The sequence below is a fragment of the Megalops cyprinoides genome, chromosome 1, assembly GCF_013368585.1.
Source record: "Megalops cyprinoides isolate fMegCyp1 chromosome 1, fMegCyp1.pri, whole genome shotgun sequence".
NCBI lineage: Eukaryota > Metazoa > Chordata > Actinopteri > Elopiformes > Megalopidae > Megalops > Megalops cyprinoides.
The window spans coordinates 29,453,234-29,478,094 of record NC_050583.1 but is presented as its reverse complement, the minus strand read 5'-3'; the positions used below and the strand labels follow the sequence as shown (position 1 = coordinate 29,478,094).

At 40.0% G+C, this 24,861-nt stretch overlaps 1 protein-coding gene across 1 annotated transcript in view; it reads right to left on the bottom strand.

Annotated features, from left to right (window-relative positions):
- LOC118779477 (unconventional myosin-XV-like) overlaps positions 1 to 16,864 on the bottom strand; it is a 31,138-nt gene extending 14,274 nt beyond the window's left edge. The window contains exons 1-29 of the mRNA XM_036531646.1: positions 16,782 to 16,864; positions 16,426 to 16,489; positions 16,008 to 16,117; positions 15,445 to 15,519; positions 14,851 to 14,941; positions 14,187 to 14,290; positions 12,499 to 12,562; positions 11,209 to 11,322; positions 10,792 to 10,953; positions 10,344 to 10,457; positions 8,090 to 8,148; positions 7,813 to 7,936; positions 7,578 to 7,673; positions 7,072 to 7,203; positions 6,846 to 6,971; positions 6,659 to 6,736; positions 6,419 to 6,573; positions 6,196 to 6,241; positions 5,966 to 6,090; positions 4,329 to 4,446; positions 3,030 to 3,205; positions 2,831 to 2,915; positions 2,658 to 2,711; positions 2,478 to 2,559; positions 2,015 to 2,145; positions 1,500 to 1,595; positions 1,185 to 1,420; positions 914 to 1,092; positions 194 to 266 (exon numbers count right to left, since the gene is read on the bottom strand). Coding sequence (XP_036387539.1) covers positions 194 to 266; positions 914 to 1,092; positions 1,185 to 1,420; positions 1,500 to 1,595; positions 2,015 to 2,145; positions 2,478 to 2,559; positions 2,658 to 2,711; positions 2,831 to 2,915; positions 3,030 to 3,205; positions 4,329 to 4,446; positions 5,966 to 6,090; positions 6,196 to 6,241; positions 6,419 to 6,573; positions 6,659 to 6,736; positions 6,846 to 6,971; positions 7,072 to 7,203; positions 7,578 to 7,673; positions 7,813 to 7,936; positions 8,090 to 8,148; positions 10,344 to 10,457; positions 10,792 to 10,953; positions 11,209 to 11,322; positions 12,499 to 12,562; positions 14,187 to 14,290; positions 14,851 to 14,941; positions 15,445 to 15,519; positions 16,008 to 16,117; positions 16,426 to 16,489; positions 16,782 to 16,864 — 3,152 coding nt within the window. The remainder of the gene's footprint in view (positions 1 to 193; positions 267 to 913; positions 1,093 to 1,184; positions 1,421 to 1,499; positions 1,596 to 2,014; positions 2,146 to 2,477; positions 2,560 to 2,657; positions 2,712 to 2,830; positions 2,916 to 3,029; positions 3,206 to 4,328; positions 4,447 to 5,965; positions 6,091 to 6,195; positions 6,242 to 6,418; positions 6,574 to 6,658; positions 6,737 to 6,845; positions 6,972 to 7,071; positions 7,204 to 7,577; positions 7,674 to 7,812; positions 7,937 to 8,089; positions 8,149 to 10,343; positions 10,458 to 10,791; positions 10,954 to 11,208; positions 11,323 to 12,498; positions 12,563 to 14,186; positions 14,291 to 14,850; positions 14,942 to 15,444; positions 15,520 to 16,007; positions 16,118 to 16,425; positions 16,490 to 16,781) is intronic.
- Between the last annotated feature and the right edge of the window lie 7,997 nt (positions 16,865 to 24,861).

The window sequence follows — 24,861 nt, the reverse complement described above, 5'->3', positions numbered from 1 at the left end:
TCCCATACAGATCCACAGTAAGTCAAATGGACTGTTGCGACTTCTGACTTTTTTTCTAAACTTGAATTTTGCATTACAAGGAGGCATCACTCCAACTGAATGAAAAGCAAGAGCAGTGATGACAGATGGATTCATTTTATTTGGCTATTGTTGCTCAGTAATGGGTTTCCATGTGGCAGTGGCTGGGTGGTACCTGTGCTGCAGGATGTCCCCAGCCAGATCTTCCCCATTTGTCCAGGAGTGAAGAGGACACAGGAAGGACGCACCTGATGGACAGGTGGACAGTGGGAAGAGGAGGACAATGCTGAAAGAAAATAGCTTCAGGGTTTTGCCATCTCTACAATGTGGCGCACATCACCACAGATCAAATGTCCACTAATCCGCTATAACATTTCCAGAGAGGCCACGGTAACGTACTGCCAGGTTCGACAGAGGAAATGAGAGAAAACAAGGGCAGCTTGTCTGGCAACGAGAGCTGGCCTTGGTGAACTGTCTTTGTAACAGGACCAGCCTCAAGCTGTCAGAAATAAACTGCTAACCTCAATGTGCCACTCTGCTTTCATTTTCAAACCAGAGGATCAGAGAAATGGAAAAGGGAAATTAAATGGATTCTATAAATGGCATGTTCTTGCCTTTCATTATTTGTCTTTGTATAAAGCTATTGTATACTTCACAACCAAGACTCTGTAAATACATAGTTAGACAGCTGGAGAACAACTGTAAGATAAATGCAGTGTTAATGCCTGGCAGCACAAAACCTTTTGTAAGGTCAAAACAGTAACTTATGCTTATACAGATATTGTTACTTTAGCTTGTTGGAATATCAATGAGAGGAGTGGTATTTTATAAAGCTATTTACTTGTTGTCAATGATTAATGCCTGACCAATCTCTCTGGGTCACAACAACACTCACCATCAAAGCAGTGCACTTGTAACACCATATTTGCTCTTTTCCTATTGGCTGTCCACTCCAACAAAGACGGTGGATAGGTCCTGGCAGTCTCTGGGCCATACTTGGACTTCTGCATGGCTTGAATAAGCCTGTGCTGGCAGACGGCTTTGTAGCCATTGTAGGCGTAGTCTGAGACAAACCTACAGAACAGAAATAGGAAACACCACTCTTAGAAGATCATTCTGCAAAAAAGACACAAAAACATTATTGGCAGTAATGAGAGACTTCTCACTTCAGCAGATACTTGTCCATTTTCTCTGATGGTGCAAAGGCACTCAGGCAGGCCGACAGGAGCAGCCACCCCCTCTCTGAGTTGTCTGCATTTTCATTTTTACAGACTTGATTGGCAATTTGGGACAGGATCTCATCCCTTAGCCCTGGCATGGACAGCCCCTTCTGAATGATGTAATTCCCAAACAGGTTCTCCTGAGCACCATTGAGATGAGGGTCCCCCATGAACCTCAAAACCTGAAATTCACAGTAAAGCAATACAGTGATCCTAGAGTACATCAGGCTGCTGTAAAGGGTGACTGTGCAGAAGTCTTACCATTACGAAGACACTGAGAGCATACTGCCTTAGGTCATCATCCACATGGGTGAGAGGTGTCTGGAGTGGCGCTGTCAACATCCCAAACTTTGGCTCCTGCACATAAAGAAGGGATTTGTGAACACACACAACCAGCAGGTATTTGGATCTCAACATTATGAAGCTCTTGGCTTTCTCAGGCAGTGTACATCTTTCTTTATACATAATAAACTACAAATCAGGGATGAACAGCCAATTCAGGGATGAATTGTTTGGCTTTTAAAAATCCCAACATTTTTTGAGCAACTGAACCAGCTGCAAAGCTCAATACTAAAATCTCATTGGTTGCACCCAATAATTGATTAACTGAGAGATGGAAAACTACAAAATGTTGACTCTAAAGGGATGTATTTAGTTTCACTTGTCATAGATCCTCAATGATTTAAGTTGAAAGTTGATTTAAATTGAAACAGTGTTCTTTGTATTGTATTTTAAAACAGTATGATAGTATCTGCAGTCTGTTACAGCTGCCTTACCCTGAAATGAGCCTGGACAAATTTGGAGATGGGGTAGTTGTTTATGTCCAGAGGCAGTGTGAGCTCAGACTCCACCTGAATCTTCGGGGCCTGAACGAGAGCGAGGCAGTCCGAGTGCAGCTCTCTGCCCGCTGGGTCCAGTAGACAGGGCATCAGTGAGGGATAGAAAGCAAAGCACCATGAAAAACTCAGGGGTCAGTTTAGTACTTTGCACCCCTCAATGCAACACAACACATTTTCCGATTGATGTGTTCCACTAGGCACTCTGATTACAGAGTGAGAAGATGCATTTGACCTAAATCCTCATCTGATCTGACAAGTTATTTGGACCATAATCAGGAAATTTAGGACAAAAATCAATACATTATAGCATCATGTCGCAAAGCTGATACAGATGTAATACATGTTACATTGATGAACCCTAGTTTAAAACAGATAAAGAAGGAATCAATCAGTAAATTACCTGCTGCTGCTTGCAATAACCCTCCTAGCTCTGCAGGAATGGCCAGGTGAGTGACGTTGACTACTTCTCGTCTTGTCAGCTCCTGTATGGACACATTTGAAAGCAGCAGTTAACGCATCGGAGCAAGTCTATAAGTAAAAGTGAAAAATTGTGCAAAGAGGAATTGAAAGTATGCTTTACCATTTCAATTCGCATTCTTTCTTCTTCTGCTTGTCTCAAAGACTCTAGCTTCATCTAAATAACATGAGTCATGATAAGAATAACAAGAGAGGATTAAGGAGCAATCGGTTGCTAAATTCCTCAATATGGGGACTAATTGTAATATTAATAGTAATATTAATGATGACTCATACCTTGATGTACCTCTTGCGGTTGACATACATGAGGACTAAAGAGCGGAATTTGACCAGGCTTTGCCTCATCTTCATGTAGCGTTTCCTGCACATAGAAACAGCACAGAGACCTGAGTGACTGGGGGCCTGGGCCTGGGCCTGCGAGGTGTCAGCACCCTCAGATGGATCAGACCGCGTGACAGCGGCGGTGTCACCACACCTGGTGAGGTAACCTCGGCAGTGGGCCTCCAGCCTGATGATCTTCATGCGGAAGTTCACAAAGTTCCGCCGGGCGAAGAACATGCGAGCGTAACGCTGCAGGGTGATGGCTGCCACATGCCTGACGCGGTCCCGCTTGCTCTCCAGCAGCTGGTGCAGCTCCTCTTTCAGGAAGAGCTAACACACACATAGTCACAGTTTGTTGTATTACAGCATAGTCATAATGGGTGTATACTATTGTTATCACTGTGGAATGCTCAGGTAAATAGCAAAAGAAAGTTTTATTTTTTCTGTAGCAAAAAACAGTCACAGAAACACTGCACAGACCATAATATTTATATATATATATACTGTGTACAAGGATTGATGCATTTTGATGCATTTTGGTCACATTGAGGGGTCACAATTAAAATGTGGAACTTCTTGGGATTGTTTATTGAGATTAGTTTATTGAGATTATTATATTATTATTATTGAGGTGTTTGGGATGTTCCCATTGATAAACCACAAGGGTATGACACCTTCATTGGCAGAATTATGAGATATATAGTAGCTGTAGCAATGTAGATACAGTACACTCAAAAGAGGTTGCCCATCATGCAAGCCCAATCAGAAGAACACTGGAGCTTGAATTAATCTTATGCTCATATTCATTCATGACATTCATGACATTCTTATGATTATGCAAATCAACCAAAGTTATCTTAGCATGTTGATATTTTGATAAGAGACTGATCATAGCTGCTTGTTATATTTATCATTCATCATTCATCTTTCAACATAAGCAAGCTGATAGCAATAAATTATGCAATACTCCAGGATGTACATCTGCTCTTTATGCAGCAGTTATCAGTCACAGTATATAGCTATTTAGCAATCAAGCAAGCTTCATATTTTATGTTCCAAAATGGTTAACAAGGAGTTGATGAATGTCTCCTCTTGGCTCACGTTAAAGGAAGTGTGGGTGTCCCTCTGCTAGTAAGTCTGCATCCGGTTTCATTGGGGTATCATATAACCTCTCCAAAAATCAATTCTAAGGAATTCTGTTCTTGAAAAGGCTAGAACATATTTAGAACTTACACAGAAATGGTGTCAACAGAACACAAGCAGCAAACCTTACGTGAAGTTGTTTATATCCAGTATCTGCATGCATTTAAAAAGCTTTAACAGCAGCATTGCATAAATGGAGCGAAGGATAATACGATTCTATACAGGAACAGTACAGTGCATGTTCAACTACAACCAAAGAAAGAGGAAAATGCCCACGGTGGAAAGCAAAAGTCACACTCCCCAGACTCACCTTGGTGACTCCCACCTGATATGACCCTTTCTTGACAGGACAGAGCTTCTTCAGCATTATGACGCAGTTTTCTCCATCTGGGGGAGGCGGCTGTCGTAGCCCCAGCAGGGCCTTGTACCTGCCAACCACACGAGGCTTTCACCCCACTCCTCCTCCTCACACTTCAATTACAGTCCAACGGCATCTCAGTGAGTGCTTTCAAATACAATCATGGCTACTACCAAGTGTTTATGCTACACCCTACAAGGAACTTCACCATCTGTAACAACATAATTTGAGTCCACGCAAAAATGAGTGAAGCTAAACACTGTACTGCCTTAGCCAGTAATGCATACAGCTTATGTACAAATATGATAATGATGTGTCATATGAAGTACCCCTTACAGCAAAGTCAAAAATACAAATACATCACTGACAAAAGATCACTGCTCCCTAAAAAGTTCTCTTAATGGCAGTTGAGGTAGACTACATAGCTTATATGAGGTAATGATCGTTTAAGGCAGGAGTCAGCAACCCGTGGCTCCCGAGCCGCATGTGGCTCTTTAGCCCCTCTCTAGTGGCTCCCTAGCTTTGTCAAAAAATATGGAAATGAGTAACATTTTTTATTTTTACATTTTGCTATCATTGTTGTAGGCCTAAACTCATCCTTACATTATCCAACTGTAAAAACATGTAGCCTATACACCAAATTAAAAAAAAATGTTTTAACACTTCGTCAACTAAAATGTGCGTCATATGCTACATCACGACCTGGCGCCTCTTTGCTCAATAGTGGTGGCTTGAGTGGGTGTTTTTCTAAACTAGCTATGGATTCAAAATCCAAAAAAAAGAAGTCTCGGAGGAAAACAGAGAATTTAATAGAGTGTGGGTAGATTTGTTTGCTTTCACCACCACGACTGCTGTCTGATCTGCAGCGAGAAGTTAGCAAACAACAAAAAATGTAATGTTGAAAGACATTTCCAGAACAAGCACACTGCAGTTTTGTGTTTTGTTGGAAATAACATCCCCCAATAAAAATAACAAAAGTGTCAATTGTTTTCTTTATTGTAGTTTATTTCTTTATTGCATTATTGTAATGTAAATGCAAGATTAAAGCACCAAAATAATCATAAATAGCCTACCGCAGCCACCTTGTGGTAAAACATATTAATGAATGCTCATTTAGACCTATTAGTAATGTTGATAGGCTAATTTAGACTAATAGGCTGTGGTACCTGCATTTAGAGGGCTCAAATATTTTTTGCAGCTCCAGACAGATATATATATTTTTCTTTCTGGCCAAAAATTGCTCTTTAGATAGTAAAGGTTGCCGACCCCTGGTTTAAGGTAATCTGCTTTTTTTTTATTTGTGCCTTCATCCTATATATGCAAGAGAACTGTTGCCTCCCCTTAGCAACCACATAATAGAAAAAAAAAACATCAAATCAGACTGAATTAATAAGCTTGTTAATTAATTATGTCTTACATGCCTGAATGACAAGTTAAAAAAGACTCCGTAAGCACTGTGCATGACCAAATTAAGTAATTTAATCTCCCCAGTATGATTATGTGAATAGAAATGTCAAGTGCGCAGATCACCTAACCCTGCAAGTACATTGCCTCTAGCCAAATCCCACTGAGTAGTTTTGTCTACCTACCTGTTGAGGAAGGTTTCAAATGGGATTCTGATAGGGTAGCCTCCTTTCCTGATGCGAATTGTTTCCAAGATGCCAGAGTAACGTAACTGGGTGCTGACCAACTCCACCTCAAATACACCAGGCTCCTACAGTGAGGGACACTTCTGTTATAAATAAGCATCAATGACAATAAAGACATAGTGATAGGTTCTTAGTATCATCAATAGTATGAAATTGTGAGCACAAAGTACCTTTTTATTGTTTGGCTTTATGCAGCGTACAAAAAATGGGTTGCACCTAGATAAGAAATAAAAAATGCTATGGTTATGGACTCAAAGCAAGAAAACAGAGTAGGATGTGGTACATGAAGCAAATGGTGGAATTGAAAATAGAGATCTCTGCAGCACAGGTTTTTGCAGAGATGGGAGTGGGACCAACATCGGTAAAAGAATGTCAGTGAATCTCTACACACACCTCTCCATCTTCTCCACCAGCTCCAGTAGGGACTGCTGGAACTTGGCAGCCACCGTGGAGGGTTGGTAGCGTCGGGTTACGGTGCTGTTCTTCCTCAAGAGGGACTTCTGCTGGCCGAGGAACTCAGCATGGTTCATGAAGAGGCTTGCCACCATCTGGACCAGGAAACACTTAAATGTTATCATGCCTCACAGATATGGAATCATGACAGCTTCATTGTGAAAACATTTCTCTCCATACCCTGTTTTTGCTTTGGATGAATAGATCGAGAACATCCTGGCGAAGTTGATCGTAGTTTTTGTCCAGGAATTTGTGGACCTACAACGGGGCAAATATGGACCACTGAAAACACCTGTATTAGCGATATTACATTTCCACAATATCTGTGGTGAACATCTGATGTCAATCAAACCTCAGTCAGGCATACCTGATAAGTGACTCTTCCTGCATAGTGCTTTACGGTGAATTCGGGCAGGGGCATCTTTGGCTTTGCATATAATGGATTGTTGCCATGGTGATAGTGACACTTCTGAAGGAAGGTGTGGTCTGTGGCCTGACAGGAGAGGTATTTCATCAGCAAATCAATCAGTGTAAGGCAAAAGAATGTTTGACCAAATTAGGAAGAATATTGAAATGGGAACAATAAATCACACCTGGGGGAAACAGCTCTGATCATCCAATATTCTAAGTATCCCATGGGGCTTTGAGGCAATGAGGTCGATACAAGCCTGATTGTCACTGAATGTCACTTCATTCCAGTTGACCTGTTCTCGAATGTATTCATCCTAGGATATTAACAGAATATTTTAATTCATTACACAAAAACAAATATATATAAACAAAAATATACTGAGCATCAAAAGAAAACTCTATTTGTACATGTGTTTTAGAAAAATATATACCTTAAATGTTTTTGATCAATAATGAATGATCACAATAATGAATGTAATGTGCTCATTACATGTGACATTAAGCACTACATCACCTCTTAAGTCAGAAAGTTCATATATTATATTTTGTGTTGTATATTTTAAATGTGAATGCATGAATAGAATGGTATGCATGAATGAATAGAATGGTAGGCTTCCTTTGGTCAGTGTAAATATATAAAAATGTTGTTCTAATGAGCGCTAGGAGTGTGGAAAAGGAGGCAACATACCTGCTCCTCCTTGAATACAATCTTATTGAAAAAGAACTGCAGATACTCATTTGCATAGTTGATACAAAGCTGTTCGAAGCTGTTAAAGGTAAGGTCCTGTAAAAAATATGAAAGAAAATGTGCATGATCATAGTGTCTTTTTCTGTTGTTATTAAAGTAAAAAGAAAAGCAACAGAAAAAAACCTCCAGTTGCATTACCCTTCATAAAAGATGCCTATAAGAACTTAACAATTACCTCAAATCCATAAATATCCAGAATGGAGATAGACAAAGCTTCATTTCTTGGATAAACCAGCCTGTTTATCCTGTCTGTGAGCCAGTTGAACAGAAGGGAGTACAAGATCTTGGCAACTGCATCTCTGTTTGAAAAGAGGTACATTATTCAAAAATTGTATTCCTTTGGTTGAATGACGCCTTGACCAATCATAAAGCAGGCAACAGTTCAGACTGAAACAAATGTATTTCCTTTTAATAAATGGCTGCCATTTTAGACAAATAGCATTCATATTTACCTGGCATCAACTGCACTTTCCACTGTCAGAGGAGTGTATATCTTCTCTCTCATAGTTTCCTTTAAGGATGTAAAAATGCATTCCCTCATTAAATTGATGAAACAGCCAACTGCATGCAAATTCTGTATACAGTACAGTATACAGGGTATTAATGGAAAAAGAAGGAAATCAGGCTAATAATAGATTACATTTCAGTGTGATTAACTTCATTGCCTTTCCCTGTTCTCATACAGCTGCTGAGCAGAAGACCTGCCACAGATATTAGATTAGAGATTGCTGAGGCACACTATCAACAGGCCAGTGCAACTGATACAGTCCTCAGTGATAGCTGATCCACAAGCCTCTGTTTGAAGGTGTAAACACAACCCAGGACATCAGTGATCGTGCCCGTTTATTTATTAAATGAGCAAGATCCTCAACAAGACCTTGACATGGGTCCAACGGCATGGCAGGGTACACGGAGCATCGCTGAAAATCATAAATCAAAAATCAATTAAACAAAAAGGATTGTTTGATGGGGACAAAACCCCTGAACCATGCAACATTGTATGGGCATATGAAAACAATGTGATCCTTCAGCTTTCAATCCCTCTTTAACACATGAGATTTCTGGGGAGTGAAGAATACTCTTTCATAACATACAACTGCCTAAAAAGAGCAAAGCACAAAAATGTGGTGACTTATAACCTTGTAATAGAGACTTGTCAAGGTTCCAGAACCTTGTGTTGAGAAAATTATGACTTTCTGCAGCTATGATAATTATTTAATCATGATATAATTATATAATACTAAATACATAATTTGTGAGGTTTCATATGAAACTGTTGCAAAACATTAAAATTGATTATCCCATAACACCAGTTTTTTTTATATCACTGACCAAAGAGGATTCTTATAGAATCTGATAGATGCATGTTATGTGAAATATTCAGTTACACAAGGAGAAGCTGTTCACTCTTCCTCTAGTTATATGGCATGGCTGAGTTGCAGATTAGCCAGCTATCGCTCAGGGCCCAGTGTGCTCTCAAAACTGTGAATAAGTTAGTGTTCTCTTCAGGCTTCATTCTGCAGGGTAACCAGCTGAGCTCAGTAAGAGCGATTGGCCACAGTGTCAGTGTGATGTAATGATAAGGCACCCTGGCAACCACTCAGCTTTGGGCGTTAATGTAGCGCGGGCCCAGGATAACCCCTGATTGGATTTCAGTTGTTTCCATAGCACCGCCACCTACTATAATTAACTTTGCTTGTTATTCAACCCAGGGACTTAGGGCCTGTATGCATCATTTGAGGTTTTGTTTGGATTCATTGTACCTGTTGTTCAGCAGACAAATTGAAATGTAGTTGTTGAATTTGTTTCATGTTTCAAAAGGACAGCTCAGGAATCGACATTGACTACACTGTCAAGGTGGAAATGCTTGGCATGGGGCCAAAACAGGAGGCTTCCCTGGCATTTGCCTAAGATTCTATGGTGAAGAACCTCTTGTTATTGGATGAGCGGAGCCCCATTAAATCTAATTAAAGTCTCTGTACATGAAAATCTCCAAATCTGCTCTAGTATAAATTTAAAAATCTAAAATAATTTAGATCATATAAAAATGGAAAAAGAAATTTAACTTGATGTATAAACAAGAAAACAAACTAAACTGAATGATAATATATACACTATATGGACAAAAGTATTCGGACGCCTGACCATTACACCAAGAGGGACTGTAATGACATTGTATTCAAATACATATACTTTAATACGGAGTTGGCCCCCCTTTTGCAGCTATAACAGCTTCCACTCTTCTTGGAAGGATTTCCACAAGATTTTGGAGTGTTTCTGTGGGAATTTGTGCCCATTCATTCTGTAGAGCATTTATGATGTCAGGCACTGATGTTGGACGAGAAGGCCTGGCTCGCAATCTTTGTTCCAGTTCATCCCAAAGGTGCTCGATGGGGTTGAAGTCAGGGCCAGTCAAGTTCTTCCACACCAAACTCATCAAACCATGTCTTTATAGTCCTTGCTTTGTGCACTGGGGCATAGTCATCTTGGAATAGAAAAGGGCCTTCCCCAAACTGTTGCCACAAAGCTGGAAGCATAGCATTGTCCAAAATGTCTTGGTATGCTGAAGCATTAAGATTGCCCTTCACTGGAGATACGGGGCCTAGCCCAAACCCTGAAAAACAGGTGTGGCCAAATACTTTTGTCCATGTAGTGTATATGTGCAATTGTTTACTGTTTGCAACATTTCCACTGTGCTGATCTTACCGTTACTTTGAAGGTGATTGATTTCTGCAGTGCTTCTGGTGAGATCTGGAGCAGTTCAGCCACAACACGGATTTCCTGAGCACTCACCACTGATGCCACCTCCTGGGAATCAGCCTGGAGGAAGACACCACAGAAATGTACACTCATCCATCCTGTCATCGTTATTCCATCATCTAAACAGAGTCAGACATTTAATGTGATTACAGTACATGTCAAAATGACACTGGTAGAATTTTTAAATTATAATCATCTTCCCAGATCAAAAGCAAAAACTGTGTTAAAGACCTAAAACTGGTGACTTGTTGGAGAGACAACACCCTTTATCTTTTATTTTGGAATGCAATATGATGGACTATTTCAATCAAGCCGCAATTGAAAAGGTACAGTGTTTTATACATTAGATGTAGACGACATAGATTCCCCAAATGGAGGTGTACAGTCACTGTACCTCATATCTCTCAAAGAACACATTCCCCAGGTGCAGGATTGAGGACAGGACCCTAAAGATGCTGTCCTGATCTTCAGCAGTGAATTTTAGGATCTCCATGGCGCCGATGAGCCTGTGAAAATCCTCCCCATCACTCTTTCCCGGGATCTCACAGTCCCCACCCTGAGACAGCACAGTGAGAGTTAAGCACAAGGGGGCTCCAAAAACAGGACCAGCCAGAACATGCTTTACAATTAATTACTGTGTAAAGAAGTTCAGTGTCCTTTATGCAATATATTAGTGTTTTGATAGCTAATTTCTATCAATGTCTAGTCTTTTAATGCTGCTGTCATTACATTTGTGATTCTCCTGGACAGGAAAAAGTGCTTATCCTGTTAAAGAAGTCATCAGTATTACTGTGCAGAGCCTGACTTTCACCTGGTTGAGGTAATAATAGGTCTCTGCTTCCTGAAGGTAGAATGACTGCCGCTGCTGAGAAGGAAGGCCGGCAAGCATTTCATAAAAAATGTGATAGTTTCTCTCATTTTTGGCCTGGGAAAAAAGAACAGAGGAAAAAAAACAATGTTTTACCTCTATTTCCATTTATATTTAAAAAAAAAAATAATATTGCTGCTTTCTTGCACCCATATAAAAGTGGATTGAAAGTATTGTATCACATTAAAATATGGTGCAGCATATGTTCACTGGTCATATAGTATATGTAGACAAAAAGCTAAGTTGATTATTTGTTATTTCCCACATATTTCTCTCTTAGGAAGTACCTGCCACTGGAAAACATGCTGGCATTTGGGTATCAATATTCTGCATAGGATATCATGGACAATGCACATTAGTTTTAGCTAATGGCTAGTGAGCTACAAGCAGTGCAGGAAACATGCTTGCCGCATGTTTATTTAACAATTGTCCTGATCCCATTTCGAGTGATAAACATGCTTGGCAGTTTAAATAAAGATCACTCCTTGGCAGTTGATTCCTTTTCACTTCATTGTATTGGTGACAGCTCTGCCTTTTTGCACTTCACATAGGGATATTTAACAAAACGCATAGTTCAACCCAGCTGATTTCTTTAAATATCTGTTTTATGTGCAAGTTAGATTGCTATTGATATCCATATGATAAGGTTATTATAGACTAATATACTTCTGTTTCAAATGTCTGTTTTATTGTAGGATCATGGGTCATATAGTGGAAGAGTTTCCTGTCTTTTTTGTAAAGTTATGAAAGAAGAATGTCTGTTAGCTTACAAATATTTTATTTTTGAAGATAGCTGATGTAGATATCATTTTATGGCTTATTTTGATGCACATTCAAATTATTTCTAAATTCCAGGACAATCCTCCATTGAGGTCAATGGGGAAATCCACACCATTTGATGACCTGTGCTGAACAGTACCACAGCACAATGGCGTAAGTGCAGTGTCTTGTATCTTTCATTTGATATGCAATGGCATTACTCATGCTAAATGTTTGTAAATAATTGCTTAAAAAAACCAGGTCCATGACATTCTGCAGAGTTCTGTCCTGATTCAGGTGTGCTTTAGCTATGTGTATCTATGAAACAAATCGTTTTGTAAAGCTTAGCTGTAATGATCTTGAGCACAGATGTACAAAACCTGTCAGTGTTTACGGAATGTAATATAATTCTTGCTACACTGACCTTCGTAGACTCTGAGAAGTACAAGATCTAGGTTGTTCAGACATGCCTACCTGAAACACAATCCTGGACTTCTCAAGTAGATACTGTGAGGTTATGGCACCACTGATCACACCCCTGTGTTAAATAATGCAGGCAATCGTATTCACAAAGAACACGTAAGTATCCCGTCATTACCACACTTCAATCACAGTGAGTTAAGTAACAGCTACACTGTGGCACACATTTTGACTCCAAAACTGTTCTATGCTTAATTTCTTTCTTACAATATTATTATTGCATAATAATTTAGTTGATGCCCTTATTCAGGGTAACGTGGATACAAGAAGAAAAATTAGCAGATGCATTGTACAAAATAAAATAATGAAGTATTTTAATATAAAATTATTAATATTTTATAATTAAAATATTAGTATTTTAATATAAAATGTTGATTCACAATGAAAATGCAAGATATACAAAACAGATCAGGTAAAACATAACCTCAGCAATGGAGCTTCAGATTTCAATATACATTAAAGGTTTTGCAGTGGCAACATGAACAGTAAATAGAGAATTTATCTCTGAGGCTGTTTCAGCAGAAACACTCCAGTACTATGAACATGGAAATGCAAATATGAGAGCTTTGCAATTAGCCTGAATCTAGGGCTCAGTCTCAGAGTTTCCCATGTTGACATTTCTAATACTACAGCGCAATATGAAAAGAACTGTACCCCCCCAGACATTTATGCTAGAAAAATAGCTTTATGAGAACAAGAAGAATACATTTTTAAGACTATACATCTGTTATTTATGTTACAGTAAGATGCAAAGCTTTCGTAGCTGACAATAGCAGATTTTCAAATGAAAAACATCTAGTAAGCTAATAATGCTTCACGTAAGGTTCACTGCGGATTACCAATCTTGCTGCCCCTTTTACAAATCTGAACTGACACCTAACTACAATGTATACACAATCTAAAGCTGACCTTGTCAATTAACTGTAGCAGTTACAATGTCTTCTGTAATCTTAACCGGAGTAACACAAAATCCAATATGGCATATGTTACCTGGGATTTCCTGCCATTACTGTTTGTCAGAATTATCATAAAGATGAAAATGATTAGACAATCTCCACAACCCTAGATGTAACTTTTTAAAACAGTTTACAAGTTGGTAAATAGTATTTGTGAGTACAGTTAATTTTTAAGAATCCCATTAGTTATTTGTGCCTTTGAGAGGCCTCTTGTCAGTTCTGGTTCGTTCAGAACCTCAGATACTAAAGATGGTTTGATTTATGGTGAATAGCTTCTAACAAATAAACCTTGTTTTACAAGATCTTGAGTTGGAGATGTTTTGGATTGCACACATAATTTCTCAACAGCTGAATCACAATATTCTACCCACTCTATATAAAGTTAAAGAATTTAGATTTCTATCATTATCTAATTGTTATCTATTGTTAACATGGAGGAACCTCAAATTTGATCAAAAATATTTGAATCTACAAAGTACATTACCAATTAAATTTTTAATGTTTTTCTCCATGCCCCACCCCTACACTTGCAAAACAGAAACAGTTGTTTTAAGAATGTCATATTACATTCTATAATTATGGCTGGATTTTTTTCCCACTGTGAATTAATTAAACACCTTTGATTTTGAGAGTAATTACAATTGCCCTCACCCTAATTATGATGAAAACATGTATTCTTCACCATTGAGAAATATAAAGCTCTTCTAAATAAGAGATAGTACTTACTCCTCCAAAAAGATCTCCACATATTTCCCAAACCGACTTGAGTTATCATTCCGTACAGTTTTGGCATTTCCAAATGATTCTAACAGGGGAGTTGCTTCAAGAATCTGCAAAGGAAATATGAATGGAGAGAAAGTGCTTTAGATTTGGCTCCCCACATCATCGGCTTTTCAGCATGTAAACCATCTGTCTGCCTACAGTGTCTGTGGCAGCTAAGGTTGGCTACAGGCACCCATGTGGGCCACAGTGACACAAAGTAGACTATAATGGTCACACCTTTTTTCACCCAGGCTTAAGATTTCTCCATAGTGATGAGGTCAAATGTACATGCAAAGATTATGCACACACAATAATCACAATAATCATAATAATAATAATACCTCATCATAAATAATAATCACTATTTAAAAACATTAATCGAGAAAAATATTTCTGAATGAACAACTGAAACTGCACGCATATTACTCTCAGGAAAATACAGTTTTAAGGAGATAAATTCAGTGTGCACAAAGCCACACAGCAACTCAGTATCAGAATACAATACCTCAATCTGTGTCAGAGCACATGAGGACAAAACACACAAAGAAACATGTTAAGATACACAGCAGAAATGTATCAAATTTAGTAAATATATATATATTTTTTGATCTCTTGAGCTTGTGCGTACCTGTTGTGTGATGTTGCGTTTGTGATGTATTGCTGTTAAGTATCGCAGCACAAGCTTGGTAGCTTCTGTCTTGCCTGAGCCACTTTCCCCACTGGAACAGAAGATGCTTTTGTCAGACAGACCAAAATCTATTTATTTGCTATGTTTAACCCACAATTACATGACTTGGGAAATATGTGGCTACCATCATCAATGTTTAGGAAGTCTTAACCTTTACTGTTAGCTTGATTAGTAATTCCACTACTTGCATTTTGCATCAGCCAGTGCTGGAATGCAGATGTCATGCTAGCTTCCCTGACCCAGGAAGGGGATATATTGCACTTAGTGACATGATCAGTGTGGGAGCTCTCTTGGCACAGAAACAAATACTTTTACTTGCTTGGAGCAGCAGGTCTCCATTATTAAAATCCTTCAGATTATTTATAGCGAGGTTCAGAATCCAAACTGCGGGAATTCAAAAGGCAAATAATGAAAGCATTTTCTGGCCTTCTTCTTTTCTGCCTAATTTTAAAAGATTATACCATTGGAGCTGATAAAACTCATGTTCACAAGACTCTTTCCAGCTGAACGTTGCTGTGACCATAGGGGTCTTACCTGATAATAATGCACTGGTTCTGTTTGGCATCCATCATCGTAGTGTAAGAAATATTTGCAATAGCAAAAAGGTGACTACAAAACAAAATAAAATACAGAGTGCTTTCAGTTGAGGTTTCTGAACAAGCTAAGACAACAGCCAGAGAAATTGGGTGAATAATTTCTAGGTCAGTACTAGATAAGACACAGTGGTCACCGTATCCAGCTTTACAAACTCTCCTCTCATGTTACCTTCCATGTAATGTCTCCTGCAATCAATAACCATAGTCATGACTGGCCCTGCTCCAGAGTGCTGGTAGAAATATGAGACTGTTATACAATGCTGTCCCAGAAAGGTATTTAAACTGACAAACGGTTTAAACTTAGCCTTTCTCAATAGCTTGGTATGTATGAAATGTTAAAAAAAAGAATGTAAATGAATGTAAAAAAAAAAAAATGAATATAAAAAAGCAAACAAAACACTTGGTGACCATTGTATCTAAAGCCAAAGATGTATTAATTTGCTCTTTGATGTGAAAACCACTGAGGTCCAGAATCCTCCTATAAGCCACTGTAAGACTCACGGAGGGTTTTCACCCAGGGCGTGTCCCTCATACTGCAGCACCATATCTGTCCCGTAGATATTAAACATCCTGTAAGGATTCACAGACACCAGGATACTGCCAATATAGGTCTTTAAAAAATGGAAAAGAGAGAGAGTGTTTCAATGAACATTATGAGGCCCTTAGGAAGAGTGCCATACACATGTAATAAGAATTTGGAAGACTAGTAATTTAAGATATCCTTAAGAAGAGAAAATAATTACATTGCTGTCATCGGGGCTGTACTCAATATCATTTAGCACTTCCAGGAAATTTTACATACATGCTCCATATCAGTGGTCAGTGGACGTGCTTTTAGAATCTGAATCTGGTTTCTAATGCTTAATGTAAATCTGTGCACTCATGAACTCTGTTTACCAGTCTAAATCAGTGTACTTACATAAATTAGCTCCTGGTCAAACCTTTTCCTCAGATTTAACAACACGGCAGCCTCACTGAGCTCTCTAAAAAAGACAAAAAACATTCTCAATAAACTCTGTGTGAACAACATGATATAATGCACCCTGAAGCTAAAAATCTCAGTCACATCCAGTTTATTGGTGTACTTTTGTCATTACAATCATCTCAATAAAACTGGTATAAAAAATCAATATTAAACAAAGAAACTGTGATTATAGTTCATGGAACTGTGAAGCTGAATTAATAAATTGACATTGTTTAACATTAGAAGCACAGCACTTCAGGTGTTCACCGTTTAGGGATACCATCATAGAGACATCACACTGAGAGACTTACTCCAGTTGTGTCATGTCCTCAATTCCATCTTCCTCAGCCACTTCCCTGTATCGCATTGTTGGCAGGCTTCGGATGGAAAACATCTGCACAGCAAATGATATCCCAAAATTCCAATTTTATGCAGTTGAGAATAGGATGGCAAGAATGAGAATGTAATACAGAAACAGTCTGTGGAGCAGCTCTTGAACCTTGCGTGAATTCAAGTGGTAATAACTATGTCTATAGAATCATATCAAACAAATAATGATTCTGTTCCAATGGTATATTACATTGTTGTGAATACGTGTTAAGTGACCTTTAGTGAGTGCATTATGGTCATGATTTTTAGTATCTAGTTTAAAGAAATATGTAAGATCAAATACATAAAATTATCTGGACTGTTTTATTTTGAAAATTTTCTGACTCATAATAAAGCCCCCTTACTTAAAATTTTGTCATGCTTTCCCCCAATTTTTGTCCAATTGGAAATGTCCAATCATACCCAAGCCACATTCATTACTGCAACCTACTGTATATCATCAATCAGGGAGAGTGCAGTAAAATTTGTCCTCTCCTCCAATACACATGACATCTGCTGCTGCTTCTTTTCACACCACAGTCCACAAGTGGAGCTTGCACAGACATGAGTTGAAGATACTTCATGTCCAGCTTCATACAGGCATGGGGTATGCCGCTGAGGTTGCTGGTATGTGAAGCGACATGGACATCATCTCCTAACTGAATCTCTCCCTCCCTTGACAACACTACAGCCAATTATACGCCACACTGCGGGGCTACTGGCACAGTTGGCACTGGTCTAGATTAGATACCAGACCATGGGACCCATTCACACTAGATCAATACCTTAACATGATGAGCCATCCAGCAGCACTTAGTGTTTTTGTTTAAGTGCTAAGCTCTTTTCTATGCAAAAACAATATTCTTGAAAAGTTTCAGTCAGGTTTCTATACTAATCATAGCCTTGGGATGACTGTAGTTAAGAGTTCAAGGTAGTAGATGACCTCCAACTCAGTGTTGACGTAAGTGATGTGTCTGTCCTGTTTTGTACAGGTTTGATTACTTCCTTTGATAATGTATGACAAAAATATTTGTACGTCATCTTAAAAAGTTTGTAACTATTCCTGGTATAGTACTACACTGGTTTCAATCCTACCTGTCTAGACAATGTTCATCAGTTTGAATCATCATGTTTCATAAAGGGCTGATATTATACATGGTGTCCCACAGAGATCTATTCATGACCCCTTGGTTTTCTCTTTATACATGCTTCCCCGGGGTAGAATCACAAACAGCCATGGACTACTTCACTAGTTACAGTGAACATACTCAGCGATGAATCTCTTTAGTACCTGATAATAACTACCGTAGCCCCATTAGCAAATTGTTTAACTGACATAAAATGCTGGATGTGAAAGAAATTTCTCAAAAAAAACAGACCATCTACACCTAGACCTGCATCTACACCTTTCCTGTTTTTGCCTTCCTGCACTGGTTGCCTGTATGCTGTAGAATTTATTTTAAAGTGATTTTACTCACTGGTCAAGCACCAGGATATTTACATAATCTTATCTTAAGTTTACTAAATTCCCTGTATACAACCCTGTATGGAACTGGTAATACATTAGGCTCATCTCACTACGACAACCTCTGCACTTTTGTCTCTAACAGATGATGTTTTAACAGCTACAATTTTATATAAAAACTTACATTCACATTACATGCATATTTTAATTTTTGCCATATTGCTTTTAACTGATGTTGAATACAAAACTGTTTGGATTCTACTGTTCCATTGCTCCATCTGCTTTCATGCCCTTCTTTATTAACTGTTTTACTGCTGGTCAAATAGCCAGTATACAGTATAGTAACATGGAAAGGGGAGCTGTAATTGAGGGCCAGTATCCTCCCTCCAGCCCCTCTCAGTTTTTAGCACCATTGAGCACGCCTGTCAGAGATTGCCTGCTCATCAGTGGTGCATTAAAGAAGCCTGTATGTGTGGTTTGGAGAATTGAGGAGGACAGACTGTTGGTATGAGGTCTGGTTGTCTTATTGTGAAAGATTTTTTCTGTATGCCTGAATGCCTGTTTTGACCCATTGCCTGTGTGAGTATCCAATCTGTATAATGACCACTGTGTGGACTGGATTACTCCTTTGCCTTGCCCTGATTGTGTGCAACTGGTAATCAGTGTAATTTCCTGGCTAAATAGGTCGGGAATTTGTGTAAGTTAGGATTTACAGGGGGCTAGCATTTATTTTCTTTTTCAGTTTTTGTACAGTCACTTCTGTTTCACTTCAAAATAAAAATCCTGTAGGAATCTCATCTGCTGTTGAGCTGTGTTTGAATTATTACACACCTCACCCTTCTCTGGTGGCATCTATCTACCCTTGATACACTATATATACATACAAAATTTCAAATGCGAAGACGCTTTCAACTGTTGAATTCCCAATAGCTCTGAAGCAGGAAGTTGATTGGTAATTCAAGAAAATGGGAAAAAAGGATGTGGTATCATTAATTGGCCTCCCAAAAACAAGCCATCATAACCAGCCTTGTAAATTCTGATGCAAGACACTAATGTAGTCATTCATTCTGAGATTTACTTTGAGAGAACAAATTACTCTGGATTAAATCCAGATTCTAGAGGCATAGGCTTTCAGCTCTATGAAATAAAAGTACAGGCAACCCAAGAAAGAGAACACTGGCCTTGGTTGATTTCCTCAGGAACGTCTCAGGTATCTACCTATCAAAATATCCTTGAAAAAAAAAAAACAATAGACGAACACAGCACTTTCTAATAAATATTGAAGAACCTTACTGGACATTACAGTAGCTAAAATCATAAACATACAAACATACAGTATTTTGGGACTATACAGTCTGGTATTCGTTCATGAATATGCTAAAGGTACAGTATTTTGTATGTATTAGTTTCTAAAACACCAATGGAAAAGGTATATTTAAAAAATATAGTAGCTACAAATACCACAGCAACAAACAGAACTGTTTTGATTTTGATTTTACTTATTTGTTGCTGTGCATTTCTGAATCATTAAGTCTGAATTATGTTTGTTTAGTTATACACTGTGCATTGGTTAAATTCCTGGGATTGCCTCTACGTTGGCAGAAGTGTCAATATGGGTAAATGATTGTTGCAAAGCACCCTGACTATTGCACAACAATCTGTGTTTTAACTGCAGGATCCCTTTGGTATATTCCTGCCCTAGGGTCATGATATTGAAAACAAAAAATCATTCTTTGATGAGTAATTTGCTATCATTTTTAATACTTTGTCAAACACCTGGTTCCCCAAAAGAAAGCCTGTCATGACTTCATTCTGACCAAAAAAAAATTCATGACTGCAGTCAGTGATGTTTGGAAAGTGGATGTAAAGTGAAAGTAAGTGTGAAGGTTAGAGGATTATCTAGAGTCTAAAATGTGTTCCAAAAGAACAATTATAATGATTCTTTACAAAATGAAAGATACACTTGTTATATATTTTAAAGATTACCTTATCATACCACTGCCCTTTAGGTTCTCCTTCTCTGTCTGGTGCCCACTCAGGTTCGGGAATTGCCTCCTGGCCAGGCAGGAGAGGAGGGAAATGGTCCATTAAGGTTTCATCCCTATACATTGACCATTTTGTGAGATTCTGCACTGTTTGATGAGGAAGCACTCTCTCTGATGACCATACATCTTCACTTTCCTGAGCTTCCCTTGTATGATTGTGAGCCCAGTGTGAAGATGGCCCCATCCCGTGAACATGAGGTGTAACCACTGCATATTTTCCATTTGGATCATCGGGGGGGTAGTGACTCACCATTCCTGGGGGAAGTTTATAGGAAGCATTGCGTAGTTGAAGGTTCTGCAAAGCATCTGTCAGAAAAGGAGGAGATGCTCTATCATTTGTAGGAGATAGATTTCTGATTAAGACTGACCCATCTGACAGTCTGTAAGAAGCATTGCGAAGATGAAGATTCTTCAGGGCATCTGACAACAGTGGAGATGAAGCTTTCTGTTTTGGGATTAAGATTGACCCATCCGGGAGTCTATATGACGCATTGCGTAGCTGTGGGTTTTGGAGGGCACTTGATATAAGTGGGGAGATAGGTTGATTTTTTGACTTTAAGGACAAGACTGAGCCATCTGGAAGTGTGTAGGAAGCACCGCGAAGCTGTTGGTTCTGAAGAGCATCTGATAAAAGTGGAGAGGAAGGTTGCTGTTGTCCATAGTTTCTGGATAAAACTGAGCCATCTGGTAGCCTATAGGAAGCACCACGGAGCTGTTGGTTCTGAAGGGCATCTGATAAAAGTGGAGAGGAAGGTTGCTGTTGTCCATAGTTTCTGGATAAAATGGAGCCATCTGGTAGCCTATAGGAAGCATTTCGAAGGTGTGGATTCTGAAGGGCATTTGACAAATTTGGGGAGGATGCTTGTTCCATAGTGTGTTCAGGGCTTTGCATTAAAATAGTCCCATCTGGAAGCCTATAGGAAGCACTGCGAAGCTGAGGATTTTGTAGAGCATCTCTAAGAAGTGGAGAAGACCCTTGTTGTGCTAACTGATCATACTCTGCCATCTGTGGAGAATAGGGAGATTGGCCTCTTGGAAAAGGTGATATGTAGGAAGCATTGCGGAGTTGAGGATTCTGCAGAGCATTGGTCAGAAGAGGTGAAGAGCCTTGTTCCATGACAGGGTCAAACTCTGTCATCACTGGAGCATAGGGAGACCTGCTTCTTTGCAAAGGTGCCCTATATGAAGCATTGCGAAGATGAGGATTTTGTATGGCATTGGACAAAAGTGGTGAGGGGGGTTGCCCTCTTATCTGGCCATACTGTGTCATCACTGGAGAATATGAAGGGTGCCTTCGCTGTAAAGGTGCCCTATATGAAGCATTACGAATATGAGGATTCTGTAAGGCATTTGACAAAAGTGGTGAGGAGCCTTGCCCTGCTAGTGGGTCATACTGTGTCCTTGTTGCATAAGGAGAGCGTCTTCTCTGTAAAGGTGTCCTATATGAAGCATTGCGAACATGAGGATTCTGTAATGCATCTGACAAAACTGGAGAGGAAGCTTGTTGCATGAGCTCATCATATTCTCCCATCATTGGTGAATAAGGAGACATTCCTTGCGGTGACCTATAGTTCGCATCACGGATATTAGGATTCTGCAAGGCACTTTCAAGAAGAGGGGATGGATGTTGCTCTATTGTTTGGTCAAACTCTGTCATTACTGGAGAATAAGGGGAAGCACTTCTCTGTAAAGGTGTCTGGTACGATGCATTGCGAAGATGAGGATTCTGCAAAGCATTTTCCAGAAGAGGGGATGGAGCTTGCTCTATTGTTTGGTCAAACTCTGTCATTACTGGAGAATAAGGGGAAGCACTTCTCTGTAAAGGTGTCTGGTACGATGCATTGCGAAGATGAGGATTCTGCAAAGCATTTTCCAGAAGAGGGGATGGAGCTTGCTCTATTGTTTGGTCAAACTCTGTCATTACTGGAGAATAAGGGGAAGCACTTCTCTGTAAAGGTGTCTTGTAGGATGCATGGCGAAGATGAGGATTCTGCAAAGCATTTGCCAGAAGAGGGGATGGAGCTTGCACTATTGTTTGGTCAAACTCTGTCATTACTGGAGAATAAGGGGAAGCACTTCTCTGTAAAGGTGTCTTGTAGGATGCATTGCGAAGGTTAGGATTCTGCAAAGCATTTTCCAGAAGTGGGGATGGAGCTTGCACTATTGTTTGGTCAAGTTCTGTCATTACTGGAGAATAGGGACTGTTTCCTGGAAAGGGTGATCTATAGGTAGCATTGCGGATATTAGCGTTCTGCAAAGCATTAGTCAGCAGTGGAGATGAACCTTGCTGTATTGTCTGGTCAAATTCTGTCATCATTGGAGAGTAGGGATCATTATTCCCCATAAAGGGTGGCCTGAAAGAAGCATTTTGAATGCTAGGGTTCTGCAAAGCATTTGTCAAAAGTGGGGAGGAGAGGTTCCTAGGTGAGGGTGACCTTGTGGGTAATGGTGATCCATGTTTTATTGAAGGTTGAGGTGATGGTGGTCTGCTTGAGTGGTGCCGCACTGAAAGTTGTGGTGATGGTGGCCCCATTCGTTTTAGAGAAGGCTGTGGAGAGGGTGGCCTGTGGCTACCTAGATTTACAGGAGGACCAGCCCTTCGTATTGACTGTCTTGGCGAAGGGGGGTTTCGAGGAATCCCTACAACAGGACGTCCTCTGCCAACAGGCCTTGGACTGCTTCTCAGAGGTTTAGGGGTCCCTGGATGAACGCCAGGCCTTGCTGACATTTGTGGAGTAGAAAGTGGTGACTGAGGTCCAGCTGGAATTGACCTTCGTAAAGATGATCTAAATGGTGGAACATGGGCTCCAGGACGACCCATTCGCTGCATGTAAGGGTTTCCTGTTGATGGTTTTACAGCTCTCATAGGCACATTGTTGCGCCCTCTATATCTGAGTGGAGGAGTTCCAGTGGGAGTACTTTCAACTTCATTCAAAGGTCTGCTTGATAGTCTTGATGGTGATGGAGATGGGGGCCTCCGGCTTCCTGGTAAACGAGGTGATATAGGTTGTTGAAACTCAGGTCCAGCACCATGAATTTGTCTTGAAGGAGTTGGAGATGCTCTCTGCATTGGAAAAGGTGATGGGGGTCTTTCAGCTTCTCTGTGCTTTATGCTGCCAGCAGGTCTCATACTCAGCTGAGGGGATGAGGGTGGACTCATTCTTCTTAAAGACGGTTGAGGAGAAGGTTGCATTTGTGGTGTTCTCCTACCAAACGGGCTAAGAGGAGCTTGTGATGGAGGAGCTGCATCTTGTCTGGGTGATAGCTGTGGAGAGGAGGGGGGGCTTCTTTGTCTAAAAGAACCTCTTGGAGAAGTGAGTGGACTTCTCCTCCTGATTGAACCTCGTGGAGAGGATGGAGGACTTCCTCTAACAGAGGGTTGAGGTGATGGTACTCTCATTGGCTCTCTAGCAACTGCATCAGATTGCAGTCTACTAAGACCAAAGCTTTTTCTTTGAGGTTGAAGAGACGGAGGCCTTTGCCTTAATGATGGCTGAGGGGATGGCCCCCTTCTTGAGGGTTGTGGAGAAGGAGGAGGGCTGAATTTTCTCCTTGGTAATGGGGATGGTGATCTTTGAGCATTATTATTAAGAGATGGCTGATGTACCATTCTTCTTGGTTGCCTTGGGGAGAGCGGTGGTTCCATTTCGTGAGGATGTACATCAAATCCCCGCACTGATGGTTGCGGGGATGGGCTTCTTCTTCCAGGAGACATATTTACATGCCTTGCGGACAGCTGTGGAGAAGGATGAGGACTTAACCTTCGCAAAGGCAATGGGGAATATCCATTTTGAGGGGGTTGGTCAAAATTTGACAGATTTTGTTCTCCAAACCTTCTTGCAGAGGCATGAGGAGAGAGTGGTCTTGAGAGTTGTGGAGACCCCATGACTCCCAAAGACCGTCTGCTTGGAGATGGTGAAGCTGGCCTTTGAGGAGAAAAGGATCTGACTTGGGGTACTGGAGTAGATGGCATTTGTGGTGATCTGACAGGAACGGGGCTCCCAAACCTCCTTACACTTGGTGTTGGGGAATTTGCTTGTTTAATAAGCATAGCTGTAGGTGTTGGAGAGAGCGGTCTTTGAAAGGGAATTCCTGGTTGAACACCCTGAGGAAACCCTGGTGCAGCGGAAGGAAAGGACAGTGTATTTTCAAATTGTACATCTGACATGTCCTCAAAGTCACTTAAAGGGAGTTGTGGCGATGGTGGAAGTTGAACATCAAGCTTTTCTTTTCCAAACAATTTGACCTGCGGTCGAGGTAGTCTGAACTGCATTGCATTTTGGATTCCCATATCTGTGGTATAATTCCCATATTCATCAGCATATACCTCATCAGCCTCTTCTTGCTCCATAATATCCTCCATAACATAGGGATATGGTTGATACATATTGTGGGAAGATTCTAAGTATGGTAATCCACCATTTTCACTGTAATTAAACTGATAATCCTGGAAATATGGATCTTCGTTACTTGGATACATCATGTATGGATCTGATTCCATCCCTACTCCAT